The sequence below is a fragment of the Beta vulgaris genome, chromosome 7, assembly GCF_026745355.1.
Source record: "Beta vulgaris subsp. vulgaris cultivar EL10 chromosome 7, EL10.2, whole genome shotgun sequence".
NCBI lineage: Eukaryota > Viridiplantae > Streptophyta > Magnoliopsida > Caryophyllales > Amaranthaceae > Beta > Beta vulgaris.
In genome coordinates, this window is record NC_079208.1 from 16,029,939 (window position 1) to 16,049,217 (window position 19,279).

General features: G+C 31.8%; 1 protein-coding gene across 1 annotated transcript; it reads right to left on the reverse strand.

Annotated features, from left to right (window-relative positions):
- Positions 1-609: 609 nt before the first annotated feature.
- LOC104908980 (uncharacterized) lies at positions 610-11,556 on the reverse strand. The gene is made up of 7 exons (XM_048648720.2): positions 10,110-11,556; positions 6,065-6,192; positions 3,765-4,415; positions 3,121-3,526; positions 2,862-3,015; positions 2,102-2,195; positions 610-848 (listed from the first exon to the last, which is right to left on the reverse strand). Exons 1-7 carry the CDS (start codon positions 11,148-11,150, stop codon positions 731-733), a joined length of 2,592 nt encoding a protein of 863 aa, XP_048504677.1. The 5' UTR covers positions 11,151-11,556; the 3' UTR covers positions 610-730.
- Positions 11,557-19,279: the final 7,723 nt, after the last annotated feature.

A 19,279-nucleotide genomic window follows, 5' to 3' on the forward strand; every position in this document is an offset into this window, starting at 1 on the left:
TGTTCGAATCTTCTGGGGGAGGAGGGTGTATGAGTTCGTTTTAGTTTTCTTCTATATTTTATTGTTGGTTGTTGTTAGTGGAGAGTTTTCTACTGTATTAGTGGATTGTGGTGCCTCAAAATTGTGAAGTAAGAATGTTAGTTGATGGTTCATCATTATTGTTGGATTTCCCATGAAGAGAGAGAATATTAAATTTTTGGGGCCATTTCACTTTAGGAAGTACTCCCTCGATTTTTATTGGTTTATCTGCTGCTTTGGGTGTAAAGTTTTAGGAGAAATAGGCATGTGGATCATAAAAGGAAAATTATTAATTTATTATATTGTGTTGAAAATATTGCGGGGCAAGAGAATTGGAGTGAGAAAAACTTTGTTGAAATATAGTGATATAAAATTGGTAGAACCATTATTCCGAAAACAGAAAAAAGTGAAACTAATAAAATCGAAGGAAGTATATTAATTATTGTGGGATGAACGAAAATATGAAATGTGTCTCTTAATATGAAACAGGAAGAGTATATCATATGTTGGTTCTTGGTGAATGGGAATGCCATGTGATTTTAGGAAAAATAAAGTTCGTTAGTAAGAGTATTGAAAGAAAATTCGCAACTCTTGATAATTTTCTTTCAAAATCGCACTTGTTATAAGATTAAAATTTTTAGAACGAATACTAAAAGCCACAAATAAAAAAAAAATAGATTGACAATCTTTCAAGATAGAAAAATTGTTACATTTATTTATCATGGTAAGTTCTCACTACATCGATTATTTGAGAACGACAAACTGGACACTTCCCAATATTCCTTCGCAATTCAGTGGCGCAGTTGAAACAGGTGCACATGTGACCACATCTACGAAATAGGAAAAGGAAAAAATAGGTCAACTTAAATATGAGATCTTTTACTCTTCTAACATGTTTTGATTATAAAATAAATAGGAAAGGATAAGGGAAAGAAAACGAGTGAAAAATATTACCACTTTCTTGTTTTTAGTTTGATCACTTTGTCTTTTGATATTATTATACTTTATATTATTGAAGTTGACCTAATTGTTTTATTAATTCCGAAAATCAAATATAGGTATCTAATATGACATTGTATTTTCTTAGAGTATAGTTTTCAAATCAAATGTTTGTAAATTGTAATAACTAATAATTATAATTATAGAAGGTTCAAGTTATGAATTAGTATGTCAAATGGTTGTAATTAAAAAAAAAATTAATTTAAAGAATAAGAAGAGGAATATAATGGAAATAAGTGGAAGGCATTCATAAAAATCATTTTTTATACGTAAAACTAAGAGCACAACCAATGATTGCCCTATAGTTTGGGGTCATTGATTATTCTATTACTTTCTCACTCTCCCACCTATCCCACCACATTTTCTCTTTCCTCCAATTATTTCTTTGCTCCTCTTTTTCTTGGTCCATCATGAAGAGCTGGGCATCAATTTTTTGCTCAACTTTTTTCTCTCTCCTAATAAACCATTAATACTTTTACACTCTCTCTCCTCATAACCCACAAGGAGGGCAACCACTGGGAGTACTCTAAGAAGTTTATAGAAAGAAATCGGAGGTTTAAACTTTATTTCCTTTAAGTAAACAAAACTTTAATGTAATTTAAAATTTTAAAAGAAAATATCTTCATTTCTTCTCTCCCTTTCATTTTCTTCCCCTTCTCCCTCTTTAGATTTCCTCAACCCTCTATAAATACTACTCCTTCTGTCCCAAAATATAGTTCCCATTTCCCTTTTTTCACGGTAATTTATGCAAGTAGAATATAAGAGAGATATTAAAGATTTTTTGTTTATTTAAATAAATGTTGTATGGGAAAAGATGATTTTAGGAGAGAGAATGGAAAGTAATTGGTGAAAGAGCATTAATTGTAATATTTTAGTTGAATAAAAAAAAGAAAAAACATAATTCAAGAAGCAAATAAATGATGGGACACGATTTTTGTAGAAAAATTACGGGAAAATGTGGAAATAAAATAGGAACTATATTTTGGGACACCCAAAATGAAGATGAAAACTATATTTTGGAATGGAGGGAGTAATAATAAACATAATAATGAGCTAATGAAGCACTAGTATCAAAGAAAAGTACCTGTATAAAAGTGTGTCTATTGTTTTCTCATTGCAGATACAACAACTTCCTTTCTTTTTGTGTCTTCCATTTGATTTGTTTTGTTGCTCTTCGTCTGTGTTGATGCATGTGTCATATATTTATAAGAAAATCAATACATACCAATTTCCTCAAAAAAAATTATATATTAATAGACATACTTTTCAGTGGGCATATTCATGTAAGTATATACTAAGCTCCGTTTCCAAATAATATGTTAATTAATGCACAACTTTAACCATTAGTATCATTAATTATGTATTTGTAAAACTTATAATAATTAATATTATAAAGATATTCATTGAAACAAATCTACATTTTATGAGATCTTTTTTTTTATATACTAGTAAAAAATATGGTCAAAGTAAGATAATGGTGCAAAAGTCAAGTATTGCACTTCATAAAGAAAGAGAAGAGGTAGATTTTTACAATTTAAATCTAAGCTTATTGGGCAATATTTGACCGAGAACCAACACGCACAATTATTAAGAGATGTCTAGCTTATACTATAAAAATATTATATAAAATACTTTCGGACGTTGCCCCGGGTTGGTATTGTGTTTCGGAACTTGATATACATTTTTTCCATTCCTATTATAACATATTAATGAAAAATCAACATTTAAAAGGTACAAATATAATAATGTGGACACTTAAAGATTGATTAAAAATTAATTGAGATGGTAATTGTATCATGTATAATAGCAAGAGGTCACGTGTTCAAGAGTTTTTAAGTTCTTACCTATTTGATTGATGGCAAGTGCGACCTCTTCTTTAATAGAGTTTTGCAGTTTCACTTGCATGTCCATACAATTTGTGATGGATTTTCGTAACGCAAACATCTCTTGGTAGAGTTGTTGCATGTTCTCCCTCAGGTCATAAATTAGCTCAACTTCCTACAAAATCAAGAATAAACCAATCCAGTTTAATAAAAACAAAGAAATAAAGTTATACAAATACACAAAATGAATTCAAAACAATATAAGAAATGGAGAACTTACAATTGATGAATTATTTTTAAAAGAGGAACCTTCATTAGTTTGAGAATAATAAGAGTGATTCGGAGAAGGTTTAGGTAAAAATGTGGAAGTGACATGGTCAGAATCATCTTCACTAGGTTGATCTTCATGATAAGGATCCCATAGTAATTGTGAAGACGATGAAGTTTGTTCATTGTCGCTAACATCTTTTTCCTCATCACCATCTTCATTTTCTTCTTTATTTTCCTCCACAAAATTATGTTCTTGAGATGTATATTCTTGTGTACATCTTTGGTTCTCTTCATAAGATTGTTCTTCTTCTACCTCCATTTTTTCACTTGAATGCATTAGTCTTTGAATTGTACACATCATTAAACGATCCATCCTATCTCGAAAATCACTTGCTAGAATCGATGATACATTTCCTCTGTCGCATATGATAGAATTCACAAACAAATAAAAAATTATATTTTATTTGTCAGTGTTCCACATTGGAGAAAAAGAAGAGAATAAACCACTTTATAAGATGAGGAGTTACTCCTCCTATTACAAATTGGTTTTAGGATGGAACCTCCTATCTTGTAAGTGGGTTAAACTCTCCTTCTCCTTATTGGGTTACCTAGGTCCATTTTCTTATAATCGAAAAATAAAACATAGTTATATACCTCTCAATGAGTTGTCTTATTTCCTCTTTTTTTGAGCAAGTGTTGAATATTTCTTCATATCGAGCTTGTCTGCGATCCTCCCAATAAGTACGAGGACGAGAAATATCATTGATCCAATCAAGATTAGCTTCAAATTGTTGGAGATCACTCTCTTTTTCATGGTCGTCATTTATTTCTAATTGCTCTTGTTCTTCCCATCTTGGCCATGACATAATCAGGCTCGTCGCATCTTGACTATTGGCATGCGCATTATTATCCTCCTCAGTAGTTAATATGTTACTTTGACAACTTGTAGTAGCGATTTCCTTTAGACAATCTTCTACAACTTTGGTTTCTGATATTTCGAGCTCTTGCTTCGATTTACCCATATGTATTTGTAGTTGTACACTATTTATCTCCGAATGAGTATTAGTTTGTTCATTAAACACTTGATTAGATGTCAAAGTTGTTTTCGCATCTTGGTTGCTCTCTTTATTTTCATCATTTGATGTAATAGAGATTCCATCATTGTTTTCTTCCTCACAACTTGTTTGTTTAGAATTTGGAGTTGAAGTTCTTGGTACTTCGACCTCATTGATGCTATTGGTTGTAACCTTACGAGTATTTTTCATATTCAACGTAGCTTGATTAATTGTTGCACAAAATCTTTCCCTACAATGAAGATTAGTATTATTGGATATAATAATATGATCCTAACACAAATTCTTAGGTGTAACTGTTAATATACTCGGGTGTTTTTGGCTAAGACAAGTCTTGAATTGGGGGAACTTCTTATCAATTTTTCAAGGTACACATGAATAATGAAAAAGTGGGCTTTAGCGTGCGTTCTCTTCACCTTAATAAATTATGTTTTAGGTCCAATAAGTTCAATTCAGTTCAAATAATTGCAGTTCAGTTAAGTTTCAATTAGGTCCAATCAAGGACAAGTTCCAATCAGGTCTAATAAGGTTCAATAAGTTCCAATCAGGTCTAGTAAGGTCCAATAAGTTCCAATCAGGAGCAATAAGTTACAATCAGGTGTAATCAGGTCCAATAAGTTCCAATAAGGTCCAAATAGTCAATGATCAATAAACATTTGTATTATTGTCCATTATTGTATTATTCATATCACTATTTAGCTGATTATGTTATTATTAGAATTTTAATTAAACTAGCATAATGATCATATCGTATTATATTTGTATTATTGTCTATTATTTTATTAAATTTTTGTAGTATTGTCTATTATTTTATTATTCATATTACTATGAGCTGATTATGTTATTATTAATTTTTTTTATTAAAGTACCACAATATATAGTATTATACTTGTATTATTGTCTATTATTTTATAATTCATATTACTATTAGCTGATTATATTATTATTAAAAAAATATTACAATCATGGTCAAATAATATTAACAATAATAATCATCATAATTACTCCCTCCGTCCCAAAATATAGTTCCCATTTCTATTTTGGGAGTCAAATTTTAAAAAATTTGACCAAATATTCTTACTAATGTATACCAAAAAAACATATCCATGGGGGGTCTTGTTAGATTCATCTCAATGTATAAATTCGTAATATCAACTTTTTATATTTTTTACTAATAAGAAATAGAAGATATCGTAGGTCAAAGGTACGTCTTGGAGACTGTGTAAAATGAAATGAGAACTATATTTTGGGACGGAGGGAGTACAATATTTTGCAATTCGTCTTTAAGTAACTAGAGATAACATGTTTTCGTTATTAATAACAAAGAAAGATATAAATGTTATCAATTGATTGATTCATAGGAGTTAATGAATTCTACGACCTTCAAGTAAATGAAAGTGGAGTGAGAGTAAATGAGTCCTACTAATTTAGTTATAAAACTGAAGTGGATTAAGAGATAAATTTTTCCATATATCGTAATTTCTCACTTGTTAGCAATAAATGTTAATCAACTGGTTCTAGTTGTATGTACTATCAGTAGTACATGGGTCTAGTTGTTGGTCTTACATGTGCACTTGGTAACAACTCGCATCCTATGAAGGGTTGAGGTATTGTCACCTTTTTACTTGACAAGGAAGAAGCTTGATTTTCTTATCATGTTGTAATTACAAAAACACTGAAAGATGATTTGTTATAATCTTCAGTTTAACCTAAATTGTCAATCTACGAACATTTTAGAATTTATTATGATGTTTAATTCTTATAATATATAAGAGTTAAATATTGAAAAAATTCAAATATTCAATTTTTTTTTAAAAAAACAAGTTGTTAATAGATAAAATGAAAATGGATCAAGTTGATATACCAAAAGTAATTATTTACCTTAAACTATTGATGTTAGTCGTAATTTGTGACTGGCTTGATCCATATGACTTTGATTCTGATGATCGTACTTTCTCTTGTTCATGTATAGAGGCCTCCCTTCGCAAACATCTTAATCGTAGTGATGCCTGGAACAACAAACATAGCTAAATATGTATGTGTAGTTTCGTAATATATAATCCAATTTTTGTAAAAGAAAAAGATATGATAAACAATGCAAACATCTAATTTTGACAGTTTTTTATTTTTTTTTATTTTTATTGTTATTCTCATGGTTTAGATTATTTGGGAGTAATGTGTGAAATTATAATGGTCATGGGTGATCTTACAATGCTCATCCAGATTTGGTTTCAAGTTAATCTTGCTTGATAAAAAATATTTAAACACACTGCTATTCTATTTGAAGATAAAAATCATATGTCATTCAGCTAAAATACTCTGTTGTTCTCTTCTCAATCTCCTACCCTACAGGCTACAGGCTACAGCCTACAGGTGTTAAAGAAGGTGAACTGTGTCGACCTCGGGGTTGCTTAACTCAGCTTAGAACACTTACATTCCAACTCATGCTGAATTTTAACATTTTCTAATGAAGAAAACTTTCCTAGTTTAATTTCTTTGAACTTTTCATAAGTATTGTGCGTAATTTATATCAAATTTGAGTTGATTTTTATACTATGTAAAGTAAAATAACTACAATATATATATAAGTGCCATTTCTGACATTTTAAGGGCCTGGACAAATTATCAGATTTTGGGCCCTTATATAAATATGGTACTTTTAAATTTTTATTAAATATTTTTTTGGTGCTATGAAATTTTATATAATATATTATGGTAGGATATGCACAATATTTGGTATTAAATGTCATACATTTTACTTGATTAATGGTTTTACAAAATTTTAAAAACTTGAATAACATATTTTTCATTTAATTTTCTGCTACTATCTATCATTGAAAAGTTAATATCTCATGTATTAACATTTTCTCTGCTCACCTGCCCATCACAGAAGAAAAAAATATGACTCAAGCATTTCTATAGCAATAAATTGTTAATATTTTTTTTCTTATATCTTCTTTCTTAATTAGATTGTTAGTAGTAATTTTGGTACATGAATATTTTGAAACTATAATAGTAGCATATTAGTTTTTTGGCAGCAAAGTAGCATATTAGTTGATGTCAAGTAATTAAATAATCTCATTGCTAAATTGTTTATTTGTGCAAAATAAAATAAAAAAATCAAATACATTTACTACCTTGGCTTAGTCATTCTCCCTTTTTTAATTCATCACAGGAAAAAAAACTAGAACAAAAGAACAAAGGAAACAACTAAAACTACAACAACTAAACTACACCCCTCAAGATCTTCTCCTTAAATAATTCTACACCCATCAAAAGCCTATAGAGGAACTAGTCGAGGAAATCTACACCCACTCAGATATTCTACGTCTGATTTCTTATACTTCTACTGAAAATCAAAAACTTTATACTACTCCATTCCTCCATTTGACAAAAAGTGAATTTCTCCACAGACAAGTGTTGGAGATAGAAGAGTAAATCAGGCACATTTGGACCTGTTTTAAGCCCACTACAAATATCCTAGCATCTTAATGGTATTTATGTAATAAGCTGGCTTGTAGTCTTTTTTTGTCATTTAGTGAAGATCTCTTGGATCATGTGCATTCACCTGGCAATCATGTGACCAGGAGAATATTCCTAGGGACTGCTGTTAGGGTTGTCATTCAAGTACTCCCTCCGTCTCATAATATAGTGCTTGTTTCTTTTTTCACGGTCTCCAAAACGTAACTTTGACCTTTAATATCTTCAATTCCTTATTAATAAAAAATATAAAATGTTGATATTATGAAACTACACATTGAGACGAATCTAACATCCTACATGAATATTTTTTTTATATATACAAATGAGAATATTCGGTCAAAGATTTTAAAGTTTGACCACCAAAAATGAAATAGGCACTATATTATGGGACGGAGGGAGTAGTATATATACTTATCTTGTAAGCAAAGAATGCTAAGAGGGAATGAAATGAAAATATTAGCCGTTGTGAGAAACTTGAGCAACCCACTGTTACATTGCAATGTTTGCTGAACTTGACATAATTGTCTTCAACAAGCTAAGTAACATATTATAATTTAGAAATGAGGATGAAAGACCCTCTTATAATTTACCAAAATAAGCAAGCAAAGCCAAGAGATAGATGGGGATAGTCACCACTCACTAGTCGTTCCCCCAGTCACCGGCTCGCCACCGCAGTCTGAAAGTTCATCGAGTCAAGCAAGGGCTTGTTTAATCTTCAGATTTCAGCCTCGCTCTAATTCGAAGTTCTGAGTGTGGAACTTGGTCAATTTCAGTTAGGTATCTGATAATGGTTGTGAACTAATATTTGAGAATTGGGGTTTTCTATTTTTATATTTTGATTGGAGATGTAGAAGTGGAATTTTATTGTTGCCTTATTATTATAAGGAGTGAAATATAATGTTCTTTATCTGTTTTTTCCCCACTCATTGAAATCTTCTTGGAAATATGGAAATTGAGTAATTAGGGGAGAGCCAAAGAGTATCTCTATTATATAAGGCAACACATGGAGGACACCAAAAAATAGAAAAAGAAAAAAAAATAAAGACATAACTAACTCTCTCATTTGAATGAAAAAAAGGGGGAAAGTAGGACATTTAAAGTAAACATCAATATTTTGAAAAAAACAAAATGTAAAGACGGTTTTTCTACTTCGTAAAAAAAAATGGTTTTTCTACCCAATTAATTTTATTTTCTACTTCAAATGCTATCGCACGCATTGCGTGCATGTAAGACTAGTTTTGATTAATTGAAGCAGTAAACTGTGATCAAAGTTGGAATAATTGAAGTTAATTGCAGTTTATAAATTTTTATCTCATTGATTTTCTTTTAAAAATGGGGCCCCTTCCTTCCCAGGGCCATGGCCCATGGGCGCACGCCCCTCCTGCCTAGGCTCAGGGACGACCCGATATATATTGAACTGATTCACGACTATCTCTAGTAGAAGTTGATATGGTCCTCTCATGAAATTTTTGGGTTGAGCTCAAGCAGATCCTAAACCAGTGAGTCTTATTAACATTCATATATACATCATTGAAACAACCTCGTTAATCACCCATTACAACATTAGCATGATACTCCTCCTAGACGATACCTTAAAAGATGTACTTCTCAACCTTCAATAGTACTAGTATACATTTTATCATTTGTCATTCGTAGAATTAAGTTGATCTAAATGAATAGAAAAGCTCAATATTCGAGAAGATAAACGTTTTGTCAACATTCTCCCATCTCTTTAGGATTAAATCAATATTATTGTGTTTAATCCTAAGCAGTGTCCATCACTTTTAACAATTATAAGATTTAGCTATCTCATCAAAAAAAATGGAATAATGCATGAACTTTTTTGAAAATGCTTTCATTTTAAATATAATATATATTTAGGTCATTCAACATAACCTTAAAAACCATAACTTTAAATTATTTTAAGTCATGAAGATAAGGTAGTATTACTAAGAATGCATCATTGGCTAACATTATAATTTTTGTTGTTTTTTGTAAAACTAAAAAATCAAATATTTTTTCAATAACATTAGAGTCAACAAAAACATAAGACAAGAATCGAGATTCTACTTCTATACAACATATAACAATCTATAATTATTTTGTGTTAACTTTCTTTTTTTGAAAAAAACTATAAAATTATAAACTATTATATTATCATAAATTAAGACTTGGTATTAAATTTGAACACGACGCCTCTTTCTCGATTAAGATATAGTTCATTCGTTTTATATTATTGCAACATATCCAATTTGTACATTTTTTGAAAAAAAAAAAACCATGTGATGAAGAGAGATAGAGATAATAAAAAGTGGGAGTCATATGAACAGGAGAGTACTGTGAAACAAAAAACGTTGTAATCAATATGAAACTTACAAATTGGAAGACATTGCAATAAAAAAGAGTAGAGGAAATGTTGATAAGTGGGAAAAAGAAGACAAACCTGAATTCGACCACGCTGGGGGAATTTGGTTACCGCTTGACGTGATGCAATAGATTCAACCTCCTTATACCTTTCTCTTTCCATTCTTATGAACAAATCAGCAATAGCTTGCCTTCCTCTCAATTTTGGAGAACATATAACTGGAGAAGATATTAATCTTTCCTCTCTTTTATTGACTATCTTAGTTTTTAATCCTGATAAACATACCTCAAACGAAGGTTCTTGTTCTTGATGAATCTTACCACATGTAACTTGATTGGTTTTAGCCCATGTTTTAACCATGTCAGCCACACTGATTCCCTCTTTATCCCTTCTTGAGAAATCTGTAATTTCGTCGTGTTGTTGAGGTTGATCAGTTTTCGCATTTAGAGATGGATCTAAACTTGTTGTTGGATCATAAGTCGACACACTTATATCATCAATCACATTTGTTTCTAAACATGAATTATTATTATTATTACATCCTTCCATAATTTCGTTATTTTTGTGGTGTAAATTATTCCTAGATTCAAATTCAAAACCTCTCCACATTTGAACTAAAGAAGACACACTTATATCAGTGGAAGAACTATTTGATGGTGTTGGAGATGGATCCCTTATCGAATTCGACCCCCTTGAAGACATAGATTGACATTTTGTTAGGCACCTCTCATGTTGATTTTTGCTGATTGGAAATGATGATGATGATGTATTCTTGTCATCTTCCTTGATATTGTTATCATTACATGAATTTTTATCATTAAAATGGGGTTTTTTAGTATGAATATTATTTGGTTTTTTTCCACCCCAACAACCAAAACTAGAACCTTGACGACACAAATTTTCATTAGGCTCAATATTTGAACTACCTTTTGCAGATATTGAAATACAAGAATGAAAATGGTCTCTAACTAAAGCCTTAAGATTGTTTTGGAAATTTGTTTGGGATTTTTTGTTTAAATTAAAGGTTGTCTCTTTTTGCCTTTCTATATGGTTATGATCCTTAAGAACACATCCATATGGAGAAGATGGTGAAGCAACTTCTACTTGGGATGATGCCATCTTTACGTAGAAAAAACTAAATTTGATGGAAGAAAGCGGATTCGACAATAGAAATATAAATTATTACAAGAAAGTAAAACTAAACCCAATTCAAATGTGAATATAAATATGAATATGAAAATTAATTAAGAAACAAGGTTTCTTAATCTTGAGATTTCAATGTTGATTTTTTCCCCTCTCTTATTTATCTTTCTCTTTCGATCCTTCATTTTTCCTCTCTTGAAATGATTTGTCAATATTAAAATTTCTATTTCGTATCCAGCTTTGTTTTTTTTTTTTCCTTTATTAAATTGTCTTATTTAGAGAGGATTTAAAATTTTATATTTGGTTGTATATCATGTGGATATTATTTATCATCCTTACGTTAGTTGTGTGATGACAGATAAATATATCTATTATTGTACAACTTCTTATTTAGTGGTAATTTGGCATAATGTTAAAAATCTAACTTCTCCATATGTCTTATTTATTTTACTTTCTTTTATCACTTTATGCATCATTTTCTCTTCCTTTCTTTATGCTTCCTATCAAATAAATATTTTTTTTATATGATATGGTTCATATCAGAAATTTGAAATAAAAAATGCATAAGTTTTTTTAAAAAAATTTTTGACATTCGAATCAACCGATTATTTGAAAATGATATATAAATTAAAAGAAATTTAAAATTAGTTGTATTGTAATATATACATTGTTACCTTGGATACACTAGTGAGTTTTGGTGTACTCATTTGTTCTCATGAAATATAACCCGTTTTCTTTAGGCACATAAATTTCAATAATGAGAGAGGATAAGGTGGACTATTGAAATATATATATATACTAAGGAGAGAGGAAAATGTGATGTAACATGAGGTAATGCATTATTTTAAGATATGAAGTATAAGATATGGTTCTAACTAAAAAAAAAACAAAATACGTAACATATTTGGAGATGGAGGTAATATATTATTACTTTGATTGCTTTGCATTTTTTTATTTGAAGGAGCCAATATAGGAGGTCGTCATTCACAAGTCTGCTAAATTTCATAGATTTTCATGTATTGCGTTGATTTTATTTTTTAGCCCACAATTTTTTATTATGTATTCATTGTATGTGGACAAACTCAAATGCTAAAGGAACTCATATTAGGGATTTAGTAATCTACATATGAAAAAGCTAAATAAAAGAATAATTTTCATGAAATTTTTCAAATGATGTTCGAATATTTGATTGAAAGTTCAAATGCTAAAGGAACTCATATTAGGGAACATTTAAGTCCATGATATATACGATTTTTTGGATCGTATTTAGGCTGGAATTATAATATGAACTACAAACTGCATCTAACTTGGGTGTATCATTGCATTTTTTTTGTGTTAAGAGGATACATTTCATTAATGTGTGTTTTATGCACACTTTTAAAGGTCAATAGGATTGCATTTTCTTGTAAAATCAGGAGATTTTAGGTTCCTATTAGGCCCTTATCGCATATATTGTCTTGGTTTGATCTTTTCGGGTAAATGAAGACTCTTTGGATTAAATCAAGAGAGTTTGTTGATATAAGTGCGTTTCTAACGCATTTTATGACCTCCTTTTGATTTATTTTGGTCCTTCTTATTCTCTTTTCTCCCCCTCTTTTCTCCTCATTTCCCTTTCTACTTCCTCACTTGATCATTGATTGATCATAGTGACATGTTGCTAGATTTCGATCTATTTTGATTGAATTTCTAGTACATATGCTTTAACCAGGTTTTCTAGCGTTTTTATTACAGGTATGACCCTTTTCGGGGCTGAGTATTGCGAGATACGACTTAAGGGGAAGAGCTAGAGAAATCGAGGGAGCTTGAGGTGCACTTAGAAGCCCCCGCACACAATGGTGCGCTCGCACCATTTGATGAGACATTCCAATATTGAGGCAAATAGGTTAGGTGCGCCAGCACCATGCGTTTCCGAAAAAAAGATCTTGGCTTCATTTAAACGATGGTTTTGTTTTGAGTTGGAGACTTATGCTTTATTCTAGTTTTTGGAGAGAGTTTTATTAGGGTTCATACTAGAGAGAAAAACACTTGAGTTTTATTGAAATTTGAGATTTAGTAATCATAGTTTGTGATTCCGATAACATTAAAGGTACTTTTTTTATTGAATTAAATTTGAAGTTTAAGTTTTTATTTCATTCTCTTTGTGTTTGTTCTTGTTCTTAGTTATTCTTAGATCTTCATTCTCGTAGTCTCATAATTGTGATTTCTATTAGTTTAATTATCACTTAATCATGTTTAGCCTTAGATTAATCATAGATTTTATGTTTAATTGCTTAGAATCCATGATTAGTGAGTAGTATCATATCTAGGGTTAGGGTGAAAGTATGAATTAGGGTTTTAAATGTTTTGTTGATGAGATTGTGATGTTTTAAAGAAGTTCATGCATTGATCTTGGTGTTTTGAAACCTTAGGATATAGATATTGATCACATTTATACTTTGTATTTTGAATTCAAGTATCTTAAATCGAATTTTGAACTCTTTTATCATCCCAAGATCAATTAATTTCTAGCCCAAGATATTGGGTAGAAATTAAGGGGGTCCTTTATTAGGGGTTTTCCGACTTTATCGAATCTACCATTCGAGAGAGGATTTAGTTGATTGATTATGTGATTATTCTTGAGGACCGTTTGAGAGAGGACTCGAGTATTTTAGAGGGAAACTAAACCTTGCATAATCATCTCCGTACATCACAATCGCATTAATATTCATTGTCCATTCTTACTCATACTAGTAACCTTAACTCTAATGTCTTCCTATTTGATAAATTAACTCGTTTTATTTGCTAGTTCTAGTTTTTAGCTAGTCATAGTTGTTACAAAATCTTTTCAAACCCCCAAATTACCTTCAATTAGGTAATTTAGACTTGATAAACTTTAATTAATCCCATTTTCCTTGTGGATCGACCCTTGACTTGTCTTACTATTTTCTTAGTAATTGCTTGTTAATTTATAAATATCGTTTGGAAAGTGATTTTTGGTGTCTTAACGACACACTAAAAGCCTCTTATCAAATATGTTTTTCTTGATGATGCATGTACTTATCCTGTTATTGTCGATTCGAGTCTTGATGACATCTCTATATCAAAATTGATTGAGATACTACAAAAATATAGAGATGTCATTGGGTATTCGATTCATGACCTTAAGGGGATAAGCTCTTCTCTTGCTATGCATCGTATCCATCTCATCGATAGTAATGCCTCCTCCATCGAGCATCAAAGAAGGCTCAATGCCAACCTCAAAGAGGTTGTGAAAAAGGAGATCATGAAACTGCATGATATGGGAATCATTTACGCTATCTCAGATAGCAAGTGGGTGAGCCCGATTCACGTGGTTTCGAAAAAGGGAGGCATGACTGTAGTTGAGAATTAGAAAAGAGAAACAATTTCCACTAGAATTGTCACTGGGTGGAGAGTCTGTATTGATTACAGGAAATTGAACGAAACCACCCGCAAAGACCATTTCCCCCTTCCCTTCATTGACCAAATGTTGGTGAGGCTTGCTCGTCATTCACACTTTTACTTTCCCGATGGTTATTCCAAATTCTTTCAAATCCCCATTCATCTGGATGACCAAAAGAAAACCACTTTTACTTGTCCGTATGGGACATTCGCATATCGAAGGATGCCCTTTGGTTTGTGTAATGCCCCATCCACTTTTCAAAGGTGTATGACAGAAATCTTCTCTGACATGCTAGAAGATTCCATTGAGGTGTTCATGGACGATTTTAGCATATGTGGTTCCTCTTTTGAAATATGTCTGGTTAATCTTGAATGTATGTTGAAGAGGTGTCAAGAGACGAATCTCGTCCTGAATTGGGAGATGTGTCATTTTATGGTCAAGGAAGGCATTATCCTTGGGCATAAAGTGTCGAAGAAGGGCATTGAAGTGGATCCGGCAAAGGTTTCGGTTATTGAGAAGCTTCCACCACCGAACTCGATGACGGGAGTTCGTGCTTTCCTTCGACATGCAGGTTTTTACCGGCGTTTTATCAAGGATTTTTCTCAAATAGCTAAACCATTGACGAATCTACTCCAAAAAGATGTAGGTTTTGAGTTTGATGAGTCTTGTATTAAGGCTTTTGAAACTCTAAAAACGACCCTTATTTCTGCCCCTATCGTGCAAGCTCCAAATTGGAGTTTGCCTTTTGAACTAATGTGCGATACTAGTAACTTTGCAGTGGATGTTGTTCTTGGGCAACGAAAGGAAGGAAGGCTTCATGTGATAGCCTATGTAAGTAGGACTTTGGATGATGCTCAACGGAATTATGCAACTACGGAGAAGGAAATGTTGGTCGTAGTCTTTGCATTTGACAAATTCCAATCTTACTTGACCTGTAATAAGGTTGTAGTGTATACGGACCATTCTACGGTCCGTTATTTGATGAGTAAGAAAGATGCCAAGCCTCGGCTCATTAGGTGGGTGTTGCTTCTTCAAGAGTTCGATTTTGAGATGAAAGAGAAGAAGGGGACGAAGAATGTGGTAGCTGACCGTATCTTTCTCGCCTCCCTCTTGATGAGAAGCTCTTGGATCTGGACGAGATCTTTATTGAAGAATTTTTTTCAAATGATGTTCGAATATTTGATCGAAAGTTCAAATGCTAAAGGAACTCATATTAGGGAACATTTAAGTTCATAATATATACGATTTTTTGGATCGTATTTAGTCTGGAATTATAATATGAACTACAAACTACATTTAACTTGGGTGGATCATTGCATTTTTTGTGTTGAGAGGATACATTTCATTAACGTGTGTTTTATGCACACTTTTAAAGGTCAATAGGATTGCATTTTCTTGTAAAATTAGGAGATTTTAGGTTCCTATTAGGCCCTAATCGCATATATTGTCTTGGTTTGATCTTTTCGGGTAAATGAAGACTCCTTGGATGAAATCAAGAGAGTTTGCACAATAGACTAAAGTTAAAATAGCATTTTTGTTTGATTCCGGTCCTCAAAAGGTTATCATTGTTATGGTAAAATTTTACAGGTCTAGACGTTACGCATTACAACATGGCATTGGTTCTATGGACTGGACTAAAGGTATACCTGATTTGCGAAAATTGGAGAAGACTTAGTCTATGTCTTAGCTAGGAGAATATTCATTGAAGATTGTTCAAAGTGCAGTCAAGGAACGTGGATAAAAATTGGAGAAGCTTGAAGACTCAAGTAAGGGATTCAACTGTTAATTATGGAAAATAAAAAGGCTGGGAAACGTAATACATAACACAAGTTACATACATCCAATATCAACATTTCTAGAGCATTCTAATTTAGAAACACACTGTTGAACCTTTGTTCCATTGGTTATTTATTGTTCCTACTTTTATTCACAAAGTATTGTACTTAGACCTTTTCTTACGTTATATTGTTGTCATTCTCCCCGAGCGTTAGTTGCATCAAGTGAATTGGTGGACTCACAACCACCTGCGAGTATTTTTTACCCATCTTCAATGAGGTTTTTCCGCATCACCATCTTCTTATTTCATTTCCCTCGGATTCCCCTCATCATTTCAATTCGTCGCGCCATATTAATCTGGTTGTTGATGTCCCAACATCAGTCTTTGTCCTTACGTAAAAATCAACCTAAACAATTTGATCCCCATCGTGGGGCCAATAGCTAGATCTTACATCTTTCTATATTAGCGACAAAAAGTGCGTAGGTTCGTTAACACAAATGTTTCAATTTTCTCATGACTCTTCTAGTATCCCCACCTCAACAATTGGGGGCAAACTGTTATGGTCAAATTTACATGTCTAGACGCTACGCTAACGACATGACATTGGTTCTATGGATTGGACTAAAGGTATAATCGATTTGTGGTAATTAGGAGAGACCTAGTTTATGTCTCAGCTGGAAGAATATATTCAATAATCAAATATTGTTCAAAGTGCAGTCAAGGAACGTGACTAAAATAAGGAGAAGCTTGAAGACTCAAATAAACTGTTTGTTAGTAACAAAACCGCTTATCAAGGGATAGAGCTGTTAGTGGAGAATAAAAATGCTGAGAAATGTGAAGCACAATACAAGTTACATACAACTCATATCAAAAATTTCCAAAGCATTCTAACTTACAAACACAATCTTGAACTTTTGTTCTATAAGTTATTCATTGTTCATACTATTATTCACAAAGTATTGTACTTAGACTTTTACTTAGGTTGTATTGACTGTCGTTCTCCTTGAGAGTCAATTGCATATAGTGGATTGGTGGACTCACAACCACACGCGATTTTTTACCCATATTCATTGGGTGTTTTCTCCTTTACCATCTTCTTGTGTCATTCCTTGAATCCCCTTCACACATTAATTTGGTTGTTGACGTCCCAACATCAGTCTTTATCCTTACGTAAAAATCAACCTAAACGATCATCAAACGCAAATCAGCTCCTTAAAACCTATTATCTTGAGAGAGAATAGAATTTAGAGAACTTATATTTTCCTTACCAAAGTACACTTATCAAATGAATTTAATGTTAGCATGTTGATCTTTTTTCAATATTTTGCGAAGTTTGGGCAATTCATATGAAATTTGATGTTCTAGTACTTCATGCAATCTACACAATAAACTATTTTGTGCACATTGTACGAAATAGGAACACATGATTCGTGAAATATGTATGCTATGAAATATATATGTAACTATTTTGTGCGTGTGGAATGATGTATATAAATGTTTGGCACGCACATTGATAATTTTGGTGGCTTAATGATTCCTTGTGGAAAATCCATGGTGGATGATATTGTCTTAGACCTCATGAACATAATAGGTCGTGGGGTGTAAGAACACAAAATAGATATGAGGACTTCTTCAAGTTACCCATGAATTCGAGGGAAAAATATGTTGAACATAGCAAACAAACAATCAATACTGTCATATAAGCTAGAATAGTATGCAGTTCCAACCTAAAGCCAAGATCTATGTTTGATACTCCAATTCTCAGGTCAGTAACAAGAGATACGACATGGTTGGATACGTTTACTTATGACTAAGATCTAACACTGTCACTCATGAAGCTTTTTGGAAGGATAAAGCGCAAACCCTCTAGGGATGGCCTCATGCATATAACATGTGCTAATGAGGTAAGGACGATTGTCCTTATAGTGGCCCAGATAAATAGCCATGCATATTAAAAATTGTAATGTTATTAAAAGTCATAAAACAAGTATCAATCGTATTTTTCGAGTTTCACCAACTCACTTTCAAAATTATTTTTTAAAATCCTCCCAATGGAGTCGTCAAATTGTAGACATGTTTTATTGCCTACGTGGGATGAGCGCATATTTGACTACCTCATTGTAAAGGTTTTATGGAAAATGTTTTTGAATTCACCAATAAGTCTTTAAAGGAAGACTCATAAACTTAATTGGATATTGGAAATTTCTTAGGGACAAATTAAGGATTTATCCAATGTAGACTTCCCCGTTATGACTCCATAGATGGTCATTGAACCCAAAGATTGAGTTCAGAGGTGAGGGTATGAATAAGACCAGGACTCAATTTCACCCATTGATAGCCTGAATTTGATATCGATTCATGTCAAGTTTTATGCAATAAAATAACCAAATAATATTTTTTAACGCCTTAAAAATATTATTCTAGGTTGGTTCATTAAACATTTAAAAGACTAATTTTTAGTGACATGTTATAAAGTAATCAAATTACTGGAATCCTAATCAGTTTGTCCATTTATCTTATTAGGAGTTAGAACAATTCTTTAGGTCTTGATTAGCAAGAATAAGCATGTGTAGTGAGGAAAGCATTAAAACATATAATCATGCATATGAATATATATAATATAGAATAAAAAAAATAAAAAAAGAAGAGTATATATTATAGAAGAATATAAAATAGAGCGTTAATTCTTTGAAAATCTATATCATGACAAGTAAATTGTTACTAAAATAAGAAATTAATTGGAAATGACCCTCAGGTATTATACCTTTGTCGCCTAGGTCTTGTATTACGGTCTGCAAGATGAGCAATCTTGAAGCTTGAAATATGAATGTGTTTTAATGTATTTAATGAGTTTTTACAGTTGGAACTTGGAAGTATGATGTTGAGTTTGAAGTGATAGGAAAAAAGTATTCCAAAACGTTATCGGAA

What these genes read in the sequence shown, in the direction of transcription:
- LOC104908980 (XM_048648720.2), bottom strand. Translation starts at nt 11,150, where the DNA reads ATGGCATCATCCCAAGTAGAAGTTGCTTCACCATCTTCTCCATATGGA. An exon ending in TTAAAAATAATTCATCAATT is followed by an intron (nt 3,016 to 3,120) that starts GTAAGTTCTCCA and finishes TTGATTTTGTAG; the next exon opens with GAAGTTGAGCTAATTTATGA. An exon ending in ATAGACACACTTTTATACAG is followed by an intron (nt 849 to 2,101) that starts GTACTTTTCTTT and finishes CCTATTTCGTAG; the next exon opens with ATGTGGTCACATGTGCACCT.